This window comes from Meleagris gallopavo, chromosome 15 (genome assembly GCF_905368555.1).
Source record: "Meleagris gallopavo chromosome 15, MGAL_WU_HG_1.1, whole genome shotgun sequence".
In the NCBI taxonomy this organism is placed as follows: Eukaryota; Metazoa; Chordata; class Aves; order Galliformes; family Phasianidae; genus Meleagris; species Meleagris gallopavo.
In genome coordinates this window covers 4,274,839-4,287,811 of record NC_139418.1, presented here as the reverse complement: position 1 = coordinate 4,287,811, position 12,973 = coordinate 4,274,839, and the positions used below count along the sequence as shown (strand labels likewise).

General features: G+C 41.8%; 1 protein-coding gene across 5 annotated transcripts in view; it reads right to left on the bottom strand.

Moving 5' to 3' along the window:
• SLIT3 (slit guidance ligand 3) overlaps window positions 1-12,973 on the bottom strand; it is a 484,215-nt gene that overhangs the window by 26,402 nt on the left and 444,840 nt on the right. For all 5 annotated transcript variants that reach the window (XM_085236326.1, XM_085236325.1, XM_085236329.1 and 2 more), the window contains 2 exons: window positions 7,512-7,605; window positions 2,801-2,938 (listed from right to left, as the gene is read on the bottom strand). In XM_085236326.1, the coding sequence (XP_085092452.1) occupies window positions 2,801-2,938; window positions 7,512-7,605 (232 nt within the window). The remainder of the gene's footprint in view (window positions 1-2,800; window positions 2,939-7,511; window positions 7,606-12,973) is intronic.

Below are 12,973 nucleotides of genomic sequence, written 5' to 3'. Positions count from 1 at the left end.
AGCAGAGGAATGTGGAGCACAGTTTTGCTGGCATAGCTTGGCCAGCTCCCCCCTGCCCAGTACCATCTCTTTTATTTAAATAATCACAGTTGAGTTTCTTGCAGCAAACTGTCCCAGTGGGGAACTCAGGAGCATTTACACAATGGAGGAACAGTTCTCTATATCAAGCTCAGCAGCATTAACGTGTGATTCCCTACCACTGCAACATTTATCAGGACAGCACTACTGCAAGGCCGATTGCTAGAGGGAAGCTTTGATAAGTCAGCTTTTAACCAATGGGTTCACAAATTCTTGAACATGTTTTCATCTGTGGGAGGTAAACAAATTGTACAGAAAACAGAAAACTTTGCAGGAAGAAAATGTATTATATAATTGCAAAAGGTTGCTGAGTGATAAGGTATGGGGCATAGCTACAAATGAACAGTGAATAGCAAATGCCAAAATGGAAAAGCAGGTGTGTGCATGTTGGTGCTCCTGCTTTTGGGGCTGTAATTGGAGGTGTGTAACTGTGCATATGAGGCGCTCCACTGCTAAGGATTACCAGAGAGTGCCATTTGTTCAGCTGTATGAGGATGTTAAGTTTTTAACAATCTGCAAGTGGCTTTGATGTACAGCATAGCAACAACCATAAAATCGCTGGAGGTCTATGCATTTACGACAATAGCATAAGCTCCAGATAACTGGGAGGAGGTCACTGTGTAAGCTCACTGCTGGGAAATGACTCTTGAAGTTTAGCCAACCAACTTTATTCATCATAACCACAGGTCTCCTAGTTCCCTTCTGCAGACCATCTTCCTGTGTTCTCTCCTCACCAACACTTGTGGTGTTGCAGTTATCTCCTTGCTGCACAGCACAGCACCTCAGGCACATTGTGAACAGCCAAGTCTATAACCCTACACCATCCAAAGTCTGAACTCTGTCAATCACCAGCTTTGCAATTGCAATCTTGAAAGGAAAAAAACATCAGAAACCCTTTCAGAGCAGCAGGCCTTCAAAGCACAAAAGGCCAGAGTCATGGGAAGAATAATGAGCAGATCATATTTTGCTAGCAGAATTTTAAACATGAAATCAAACAAGAACAGGAACTGTTCTGCATGGGAACTCTAGGGGCTCCAGCTCGTTCTCTGCCTTGACAGACAGATTCTGTTATTGCCCACTGTGACGCTTTCTTCATAAAACACCCTCAACTCCCCTGTGTCTTGCACATGAAATTTAGAGAGATGCCATGGAGGGGTGTCACAAAAGGAAAGCAAACACGACACCACCAGAGTCATTCCTGGCTCTGCAGTTGCAAGGCAGTGGGGTTACCTTTCTCACACAAGTCTACCCTGGGCTAAGAAGCACTGTCTAAGCTAGTAGAAGAGTTTAGAAGCTTTGTGGAGAAAGATGTTGCTGCTTCTTGAAGTACTTCAGTGGAATGAAAGCTCCTTATGTGAGAGAGTTGGGTTGCTCCAGATTCTGTCCCTGAAGTCCCTGCTGTGACAACAGCCAACCCAAGCTGCCAGAAGAGCCACCTGGGATGCAGGAATGACCCAGACCAGACTCCCACCTATCCCTACTGTTCAGCTAATTTGTGTCCTGACTTAACACACCTCTATCAAACACTGTGATAGTGTCTTACACCCCAAAAATCCAAACACCTCTTGTTGATCACTGCCTAGAATTGACATGCCAGGGCACCTGCAGCAGAGGTCTCCAGTAACTGCTATCTGATGACAGGAATGAGCTACCTTTGACTCCTGATACAGTTTAGCAATCACATTTCTCAGCTCTCTTAACAATTAGATAACACTGAACATTTGCAATTCCACTTGTTATTCCTTTTGTTATCCTAGCCAGTCACCAACTTGCAAGATCCCCAAGGCCATCAAAGCAGATGAAACGTACTGAAAAGATATGAACTTGAAATTAAGAGGATTTCTGGTATCCTATATATAATATTCTGATTCTATGTAACGATGGGCTGACAGCATGTTATATATCAGTACCTATTCAGAAAAGTCTGTCTACTTTGCAATAAAAATGTTTGTTAATAAAGGAAAAAACACCCAGAGAGGATGAAAGCAAGAAGAATGAGGACAGTTGCAGATACAAGGCAGAATAAAGGATTTATAAGTGTTCACGTAATTTCGACTTTGTCAAGACTGATCTTTTCAGGTATTCCTCTTTGTCTCATGTGTGTATTTCAAACACAGGAAAAGTTTAGCTGGAAGGAAACCAGTATCCAGCCTCAGGCAACGTGATTAGTGAATCCATTTGGAGCAGCACACTTATCTTTGACAGACAGTGAGATTTCCAGGAGTCAGATTTATTGGCAGCTGTCAGAGACTGGAAATTTACAGCCCAAATCGTACTGAGCCTGTCCTCCAGCAGGCACAGAGATACTGGCACAACATCTTCAGAATCTTATTTTCTCCCAGCCTGGTCTGAGGGTTCATATATATAATTTTATTATCCTTTGCTCTCTCTCACATGTGCAAAACTTATCTCCATATCATTTATGTGATTGCATTACCTACTGCTTTACCAGGAAAGGCTGGGACAGGCAGGCAGGCAAATTGACACAGCACTGCACAAAAGGCAAACTGCTGTTTGTGAAGCAAATGCTGCCTATTCAGTTAACTCTTTAAGATCTATTTCAGCTACAAGACAGGAAGCACCGGGCTATCTATTCACACAGGAATGACACATCAATACCAAATGTAGAGGCTGATTAGCTCTGAGGATGAAGGCAATTAAAGAAAGCGCCTCAAAACCATGTACAGAAGACAGCGTGGAGGAGGAGGTGCCTCTCACGTACCTGAAGCCCTGAGGACAGACGCAGGTGTAGCCATTGACTGCATCTACGCAGACAGCTCCATGGCGACACTTATGGCCCACACAGTCATCATCATCTATTTCACAGTGTTTGCCACTGTAACCAGGCAAGCATTCGCATCTGCAATACAAGAAGATTGCTGTTAATAGCTTGTTTCAACATTCACAACAGCAGCACACACAGGCAACAGAGCACCAATCTGATTTGAGACAGAAAGGTGTTAGCTATTATTCCTGGAAGCATCAAGCACAACTCCTGCCATCAGAAACGCTCAGGTGCCTCCCATCTGTCTGCATCTGAGGTTCTGCAATCTGCTTATGTTCCAGCCAAGCAAAGAAATACCATACTACTGTTTTTTTCTCAGCCAAGTCTGGGGAGAAGGGTGATGGGATAGTGGTCTCCCTATGGTGTTAAAGATGGCAACAATTCCCCTAACCTTACAGACTCTATATTCTGCAAGGGCAGTTGCTCTGATGTCTCCGACGATGTGAGTGCAAAACAATTTTGCCTGTTTCCACACTGCTGTTTGAGATTGGCTCTGTGCAACTACATAGAGTGTAGTAAGCTTCCACTTCCCAAATGGAAGCAATCTGCAAGCAAACCATAAAGCTCAGTAAATGCAAAGAAAAAGACCATCAGTTGTGAGCTCTCCACCTGTCTGTCATCCATCTGCATGGATGTAAACGTTGCTTCAGCTGGTGAAAGTTACCTCTGAAGTGTCCTCTTTACAATGGGGACACTCAGACCAGGCACACACCTGCCCCTTGTGGGGCAATGCCATTCTCAAAAGCATTACCTTTTAGATCAGGTTTGTTATATGAAGGTCATGTCACTATTTTTGTTATAAGCCTCACAGATATTTACAACCTGACAATAAGAAATGCATCTCAAAGTCTCTGAGTTGCAACAGACTTTTTGGGATAGCTGAACAGCCTCTTTTTGAGTCTGTGGTGCAGACAATGTTTAGTCATGAACACGTTTTAGTTCACAAAGCACATTTCACTACCCCCAGCTGGATTCTGCTGCACATCTGGAAAACAAAAGGCATATCACTTAAACCAAAACAAGGGAAGAGCTGCACTTCAGCAATAAAAAAAAGAGGTCTGTGCTCTTGCCAGAGCCCCTTGTTTAGATCTGTGAGTTTGTCACTGTGAGCTGGAAGAGCTCACATAAATCATAAAGTCAAGGGAGGTGGCATCAGCAGAGATACACTGTGCCACTGATCTGTTCTGCTGCCTTTCTGCTCCTCCTGCCTGCTGGCAGCCTGGTAGCGTGGCTACAGGTGGAAGCTCCTTGTGGGAAACCTCTTCAGAGGAACTGGGCACCTGTGAGCTGTCAAGGAAAAAGATACTTCCCCTTTCCAGGCAACAGTAATTGTGTGGAAGTTGGTTCTGAGTGGTGTGTTCTGGCTGCCAGCCACTCCCCAGCTCACCCAGGCAAGGCAGTGAGTTATCTCTGTGTGGGGCAATGACTGATGAACAGCTGCCACAGCTCCAGCACTGAGAAGAATGTGACCCCCAGACTCCATTTTGCTCACAATGACTGGCTAAAAAATGACAAAAGAAGGCAGAGCCTGTTAACCCGTGGGCTATAGAAAGGTAAAGCTATGTAGATGTACAGCCTTTCCTTTTCCATCCTTCCTCTGGGAAGGGCCCCCACCACGACCCTCTGCAGACACAGGATGGTTGATGTTCCAGCTCTGTTTGTCTGAATTGCCTTTTTGCACCTTGGTGGCTCAGAGAATACTGTGATTAACATAAAGGAGATGACAGTACAGAGGAAAAAGTTAAAAGTGTGATTTCTCCAAACTATAAGAAGTATGCAGCACTTTTTGGCAATTTCAGTCACACCTGCAAGCAAACAATGTCAATCAAAAGACTTTGGGTGGAAGGGGGTGAATTGGCAGCATTTAATCCTGTTGCTTTTTATTGATCCCTGCAGTCCTAATATAAAGTGATGTAATAATGAACGATGTGCAATGCCTTATTCAGGGCTGCCATGCATCAATTTTATGATGTGTATTGGCTATCTCAGTAATGACAGAACCACCACTTTTCTCTGCAGGGCTGCATTAAATCAGCATTTTAAGTTGTCAGGTAATAATTCCAAGCTTTAGAAAAATAAAGTATATTTATACCATGCTCCATCATCTCTATAGTGAATGGAAAAACATGCTCCTTTCTTAAAGTTATTTTTTTGAAGTCTTTTCATTGTGTTAAATGTTTTGTGTTTTTTTTTTTTTTTTTTTTTTTTCATCTGGCATACAGAAAGCTCCTCCTCCTCTCTGGTAACAGCACAGTAAATATGTGAAGGCTGGAAGTGAGGAAATCCACCTACAATCTTAGCTTAAAAAGCAAAGAGTTTTGTGCAGCTGAACACACTGGAATAGACCAGTTTGCTTCCAAACCTGGCTTTTCCTTTAGAAACATGACATCTCTTTTGGGTCCATCATCTCTGAGCCCTTAGGGTGCTACATCTGGGCTGAAGCTACCAAAAATGCATGCATAGCATCTGGCAGTGAGAAGCAGCCATGGAGCACCTCACCCAGCATCCTTCTAGGAACTCAAAGTCTTGTCCTCAGAGAACGATGACAACGCGGTGCCACCCCTCTCCCACACAGCACTAGCAAGTGTCTGTGCATCAGTAAAAGTATGATGCAGTAAAGATGAAGGCAAATAAGTGTTCATGCTGAAGTCCTGCTAAGAGGGCAACCTACATGATTAGCCCATTTATCTCATTTCTTTCTCAGTGACCATCCGACATCAGAACAACTGAAAACCTGTTTTCTGCTACAGCCTTGCAGTGATGGCAACATTCCCAGTATCCGAGAGCCTAAAAACACGTCTTGTGGTGTTCAAAATGTTGGCCTATCCAGGGGGATTTGCATCTGCATGCTCTCAATGTCTACTGTATTAAAGTGATGACTCATAGCTTCTATTGCAAGGCCACAATGGAATTTTCCTTCCCATATGAATATATAACTTGGCTTCCTATTTTTTCTCTCTTTATCATCTTTCCCTCCCTCTGTAGACTTGCAGGCTGACTAGAGCTGAACAGAGGACAGACAGGCAGCCTGGAGTCTCCGCTGCTGTGACATCCTTCACTGGTGTGTGCCACTGCATGCCCAGGGCACAGACTGCCCACTGGATGCTCAGGGACAAGCTGAACCCACCATTAACCTTCCTGCCCTGTCAGCAGAGCACAGGACTGACGCATGAGCCTGACTCATACTGCATGCACTTTCACGCTGCCCCATTACACACTAAATATATTGCACATCATGGGTCAGGGGATCAAACTGCTCAAGGAATCAGTGACAGCACAGGAACAGAGCTTGTTGTTTTGAATGAGACCCAACAGCAGCCACACATTGCCGCAACAGCTGCTGAGTGTTCTCAGCTATTTCTGAATGGTTTGGTGCAACTAAGGCATGCAAAAAAAAAGCAACACTGGGATAAATCTGCTTGCAAGGCTGGAAAGGCTCCCTTGCTTTTCAAGTCTGGCTTGTGAGAAAGCAAAATGGGACCAAACAAGCAAAGAAATTTTGTTTAGCATTCCCTGAACAGTAGGAAGAATAACTCAACAACAGTGGGAAGAAAAACACAACAAACAGTAGTAGAAAATATTTATGGGCATGATTATTTAGGCTTCTCCCAAAAGTTAAGAGCCCTGCTGTGAAGGACACTTCTTTAGCGAGCAAGCAAGCAAAAGTATCTTATTTCCTCAAAGCATTTGAGTGGCAAGCACAAAAATACTTCCAATAAGGGTAAACCATTCAGGATCACAATTATTTCCATCCTTACATATATCCAATGATAGAAGGAAATCTGAGTTAAAAGCCTTTACCCTTAACACGCTTTAGCTACTCTGCATTAGCTAGGTAGGGAAGAAAAAATGCTACAGACTATCTGTGTATCAGCACACATCAACTCTTCCAGTCTCTGTGTATCATTTCAGGAACTGTCCTAATCATTTGACAGTTCCATCTTCCCTGAGAGTTGGAACCATTTCTATCTGGATACTTTTCATCTGAAAGCAAGGCTTGAGCTGTACAGACTGACTGTCTAGCACAGATTCAGCTTCCTTTCAGACAGTCAGCACCACTGAATTTTTTTTTCACTTTCTTTTACCTATTCTGAAATGCTCTGTTTGTCTTAGTGTCCATTATTCTGACAGCCCAGCTTCGCAGGGCTTAGTCTGACCAAAGCTGCAGGTTACCAGGAAGCCCAAAGAGCACTACTGCCCCTCCCCAGACATATAGGGTGTGCTAGGTGAAGGCGTCCCTCACCAAAACTCCAGCCTTCCCTCCCGGAGGGAAATGGAGAGTCTCTGGGACAGCACTGTGACTGTGAAAACAGCCTTAGAGGAAAGTGCAGAACACAGCTCACAGCTGCACTAAGGCCTCTTGAATTTGTTCTCCTTTCTCACTGTTTTAATTCAAAAATCTTTCCTCCACAAGCTTTCATACAGAGACAGACAACTGAAAAGTCTAGCTATTTGCTACATTGTTCTGAAATTCTCTCTTCAGAGAAATGATGAATGGTGCTACCATGTACCTCCCGAAACAGCTCAAACCACAAATCGCCAGGTGTTTCACTATCATTTAAAACAGTGAAGCAGTCAGTATCATTCCCAATACTCAAAGCCAACAGATCTACCCAGTGTGTGCTGACCAAAGTGTACACATGCTCACCTGGATCCTTTGTCAAGTGGAACACATTTGGACTCATGCTGGCATGGATTTAGCTCAGGAATGCAGTGGTTAATTACCTCATCGCACAGTTCACCTACGGCAAAAGAAAAGCAATAAAGCTGTAACACAATTTGGACAATCCTGAAGAGCTTCAATCACGATGTTCAGTGATGGCAGATCTCCCTAAATGGAGACAGCTCAGTAGTTCAGCAGGGAGTGACAACACTGCATGTGAGATCCTATGAGACTTCATTAAACTGGGTTCTTTTGACCTACAATGACTGTACTGATTATATCATACAAATCTGAAAGATTGGTATAAAAAGCACTGACATGAAAACCCCACTTGGAGACAGGCTAATGACTGAATGGTCAGTTCTTGACCTCTTGCATCAAAGGAAGAAAGTGACACAAGAACGAAGTTACTCATTAGACTGTGACATTTTCACACCAAAGCATACAAGCCACAGTCACTACGCTGCCAAAGAGGCCGATGAGGCATCATTCTAGAAAAGAAAGATAACTCACAAACCCTCCCCCAAACCTCTGTGACTCTCAATAATAGGAACCAGCTTTACGACTGCACATAATTATAAAACATTCACTATTTATAAGAAAAGCACTAGCTCTATTGTGCTCACAGGAGATGATGTCTTTTTAGAAAAAAAAAACCAACACATGTAAGCTCAGCTCAGCTGTTTCTAGGTATTGTGTGTTACATGCCAGGCACCTCTCTGGATTTGTTTAAATTTTAATAATTAATAGAATGCTCAAAAATAGATAGTTTATTTAAACACCCCCTTCTCTCAGTCCTAAATCATTAGGTCACACTTCAGTATCCCAGGATTTGAGATCCAGCCAAAGACTACAGAAATGTTTGGCTTCCCAAGAAACCAACAGAAACATGCCCCTCATCTCCCAAAGCCTTTTAGGAGAAGCAAAGGTCAGGTACTCTCAACACGGAAACCCTTAAAACTACAGTCCCAAAGTCCCCCATGCAGCTATATCAGAAGACCACATCTGCAGGGTTTCAAGGTTATGCATATTTTGCGTGCCTATACATGATACATGTCATTGTATGGGTAACGGGTCATGTGGATAGTGTGGGAAAAAAGGTACCATGAGTGGCATTGGTGAGCTGGCAACGTTTCAGCAGTACTGTCATGAAGCTGCAGGTCTATTTGTCTTAGAATAATCTCCATTTTCAATAATAGTTGCATTTCTAAATGTAGTGGCTGTAGAGAAATACATGAAAATACAACCCAAGGGAACCACATATATAAAAATTAGATGGAAAATGCAAATCAGAACCACCTTTTATCAGTCTTGTGATCTGGCAGGGATAACTGGGAGTATAATTTTGAGAAGGACTCTGGTGGTGGCAGATATGAGTTAAGCTGTTAACATCCTCAGCTCCCCCCTTTCAAGCTATTTCTCCCACATATCCAGCCTCTGTACACTACAACACTACAACGTTGGTACACAAGACTTCATTTGGCTCTTCATATGAGAATGGAAGAAGAATGAAATTTAATTTAAAACAAGGAACATATATCTGCTTTTGAGAGTTGTCAAGCAAAAATGAACAAAGGGAGCAGGAATGCAGGCCCTGAAGGCAGAAGGGGCGACTACCAATGTAACCACTGCATTCATGTGCCATATGTACCCCCATGACTTTTACTGTGTTGGGCTGGGCAACACTGGAGAAGCATAACATGGCAATCCTCAGTAGGCAGAGTTTGTTATTTGTGCAAACTTTCCATTCCATTTGGAGCCCCGGAATCCCAAGAAACCACTGCTTATTAAATGCTATCAAGTCTTTTAACAGTTGTGGACAAAACTTGAGCAAATGTCATCAATGCATTCAGCTCAGGGAAGGGACGTGCCAATAAGATCGAATACTGTGAGTCCATGGGAACCAGGGAAACAGTTCATTCCCTGGACTTGAGGTTTGCCACTGTACTTTGTTACTCCTCAAAAGCAACTAGGGATGTTCAGTTCTTACCGATAGGAACGTTGCCTCCATTGAGGACAGTCATTAACACATTTTTGAGGCAGAAGGACTGGAGATAGGCCTGTTTACTTAGCAATCCCAAAACTCACAGCCCACAAGCTCTCCCAGATATTAAGAGCCAAAGAGGCAGACTGCCTCTGCCTTTGGGCAGACATGAACATGAGCTGGTCAGAACTTGCTGCAATGTCTGGAGAATTGCCAGTTTGTCTTCTTGGTATATCTCACGTCCCTTAGCAGTGCACTGCAAATCTTATGCGAAAATAAACATGAATGAAGTGTAACTGGCTGGTGACATTAAAAGAATGCAATGATCTAAAGCAGCAAATATTTTCTGAAGACCATTTATTAACTGAATACAGTGTGGACAGATGCCTTCAACCATCTTTTTGCTGAAAATCTTCAGTACAGACTTTTCACATTTCTATTTCTCTTTTTGCTTTGAAGAAGAGGAAATGGGCTTTTTTTTTTTAAAAAAAAGAACTGTTTCATAAACTCTCGAAGGAAATAATAATTCTTCTTAAAGTATTCTTCTCAACAATCTTGACAAGTGCTTAGAGATCCAGTAAAAATCTCCCCAAATGTCAAATATTATGACTCACTGTGTCATTCTGAAGGCTCCACTATCACAATTTAGGAGAATTCCAGGCTTGGTACCAAACACCGCATCCAAAAAATTTATCAGCAAAACTTGGAAAGTTTAAGGACTCTTCCTGTTATTTTTCCCATCTATCACTCATTAAGGAGCTCACTTGGGAATGCCTTGCAAGGAGAGCAGCATCATCTCAGGAAGAGAATTCTAGATACATTATTTCAGACTCCAACAAAGTTCACTAGATGTTGCAAAAAACATGCCAAGGAAATAAAGCACTTTCTGAAAGCAAAATCCAAGGCACCAGCTACACAAAAACATTCTTCTATTTCGTTTGCTCAGAAAATAACTGGGCCAAAAAATCTGCCATCAGACCTGAGAGTGCGATATTCACTGGCCACTTCAATGCCAGCATCAGAGGAAAAATCTGATCCACTCCCTTTGTTGGTGTCATACAGGACTGTTCCTCTGTGAAAAAATTAAAGATCTAGTCCAAGTTTCTCACTGCATAGCTATGTGAATCTGAAAGTGAACTGGACAATAATCACGGGCAAAATTCTAGCAGCATTAATTCTATTTGTGGAAGATATTTGACAATGCTAAAACATCAGAAACTTCAGTATAATCCTTTCCTAAATGTGGTAAATCTTTCCATCTTCTTCTGTTCTCTGTCTCCTCAAAGCAGACCTCCAATCTGAACGGATGAAGAAAGTAGTGTGATCTGCCACAAACATGCAACTTTCAGATTAGAACCAAATAGTACTGACAGGAGGAGCACTGACAGGTGGATCTCCTACTGCTGTCACTCTGGGCTTTAAAAAAAATGAAAAAAAAATGACCCCCTCGTATAACAGAAAAGGTACTTTGCCCCTTTGAAACTACTTCTCATGTATCCTTCACCAGCACTGCTCACTGCTTTTTAAAAAGCCACAACAAAACATTTATTATCTCATGCAGCATTTCCCTGCTCTTATTTTTTCAGCAAAATCCAGAATTTCATGGGGCTTTCCATATTCACTTTTCACAGGGCTTACTGCTTATGAAGAACTGCCAAGAAACACGCTTAGGCTTTTCTGCAGCCTTCCACATGTCTCAGAACGAAGCCAAGGCAACAATAGAGCAATAAAGAAGACTTTAACACACAGTTTAATAATCATCTTTCTTTTTTTTTTTTTTTTTTCCATTCTGAGATGTCAAGAGAGTTATTCATTTCATGCCACATCAGACTTTTAAAACTAGGATCCAAGTTACACTATTCTCCTTAATGACTAAAAGAGAGATTTGGATGGAAGTAGTATTTAAGTAAAACTACAGTTCTGAAAAGAGCATCTAATCCACCAATTTGCAACTGATGAGCTCTATGATCTTCTTTTGTTTCCCACATCAGCTGGATTATCCTTTGTTCTGTCATTCTTGATACTCAAGAAATCAATCAAGCAACTTAGAAAATACTCTCACTGTCATTTGAGAAAACCTTATGGTGGGCCAAGAGGAGTAAAAGCAAAAATATTGTCGAGAATTTCACAATATTTCTCAAGAAAAGGAAAGAACTTGCAGTGATGAAATGATGGAGAAAACCTGGCCTTTATCCGCAAAGCAAACTTTTCCAGCTTGTGCAGTGAGATGATATGTATTTGAGTGGTTAAATAGTATGTTGCAATTTTCTGAACTTTGCCAGGTGAATTGAAATAGAACTCTTCCCTTTACTGGTAATAAAAAACATTGAACTGTTATTCTCATAAGAGATTACTCATTTGATATCTAATAACTTATATCGGAAGAAATGTTTTCTTGCATTTTTCTATTCCCTTTCTCTCTTTTTAGTTATTAAAAAGAAGTCAGTGCCAAGTGGAAATTTCAAGAGAACAGAGAACCTAAAAATGGTTGGGTGGACCAGACACAGGATGTCCCTCCAATAAACTAGTAGAGACACTGCCAAGAAAATAACTAAGTCAGGAATGTTGTTGATATTTGATGAAAAAGATTTGAGGCTCATCTTAGAAAATAAAAATCGGATTTTTTACTTCCAAACTGTTTAAACTTGCAATGAGGAAAAGAGAAATGCTGTCAAAATCCAGCAGTAGCAAATGCACTCCGCTGCCATGTTAAACACCAATACTGTGTTAAACACAAAATAAATTACCTGAAATCCACTATAACAGAATTCTCCGTATGGATAATGAATGCAGCTTGCTCTGGCTTGATGAACGCTGCCCAAAATACTTAGCTGGCAAAAAACTAACAGCGTATTTATGCTTTTTATTCTGTACTAATGCTTTGAAAACTCATTTCTGAGTGTTCACATATGAAGTTTTGGCCTATTAAGCAGTAGCTACAAGTTAGCCTCAACATTCAATGTCCCAAGAAATTGGCTTGTTGATCAGAACTGAGGAGCAATTGCCTCTCAAGATAAAACAAGGCGATAACTGATTAAATAGCAAGGCCTGGCTAGAGAACTAACAATACTTTCTCCAGTTAATCATGTCCTCCTCTAACTAATCAGTGTTAAGTTACAGAGATGCTGAAGTCACACTTTTTTTCCTGAAAGTTCTAATCCAAACTCTAAAAGTCTTACAAGAAGATGAAGATGATGAAAGAAGATGATGAAGAATACGATCCTTCAGAATAGATTTTTAAATGCAGAGGTCTTTGAAAAATACTTTACATGCAGAAAGATTTCCTTATTTTCTACTGGCAATGCTAACATAGCCACCTTCTCAGCATCGGAGTGCTGAACGCCCCGGCTACCTGCCAGCTGCAGTAACTGCACAGTATGCAGCAGCTGCAGGAAAGCAGGTCAGTTGTAGGCTCATGGTTAACTTCTAATCCTCTTATGTATTTCTTCACAAACTGGATTTC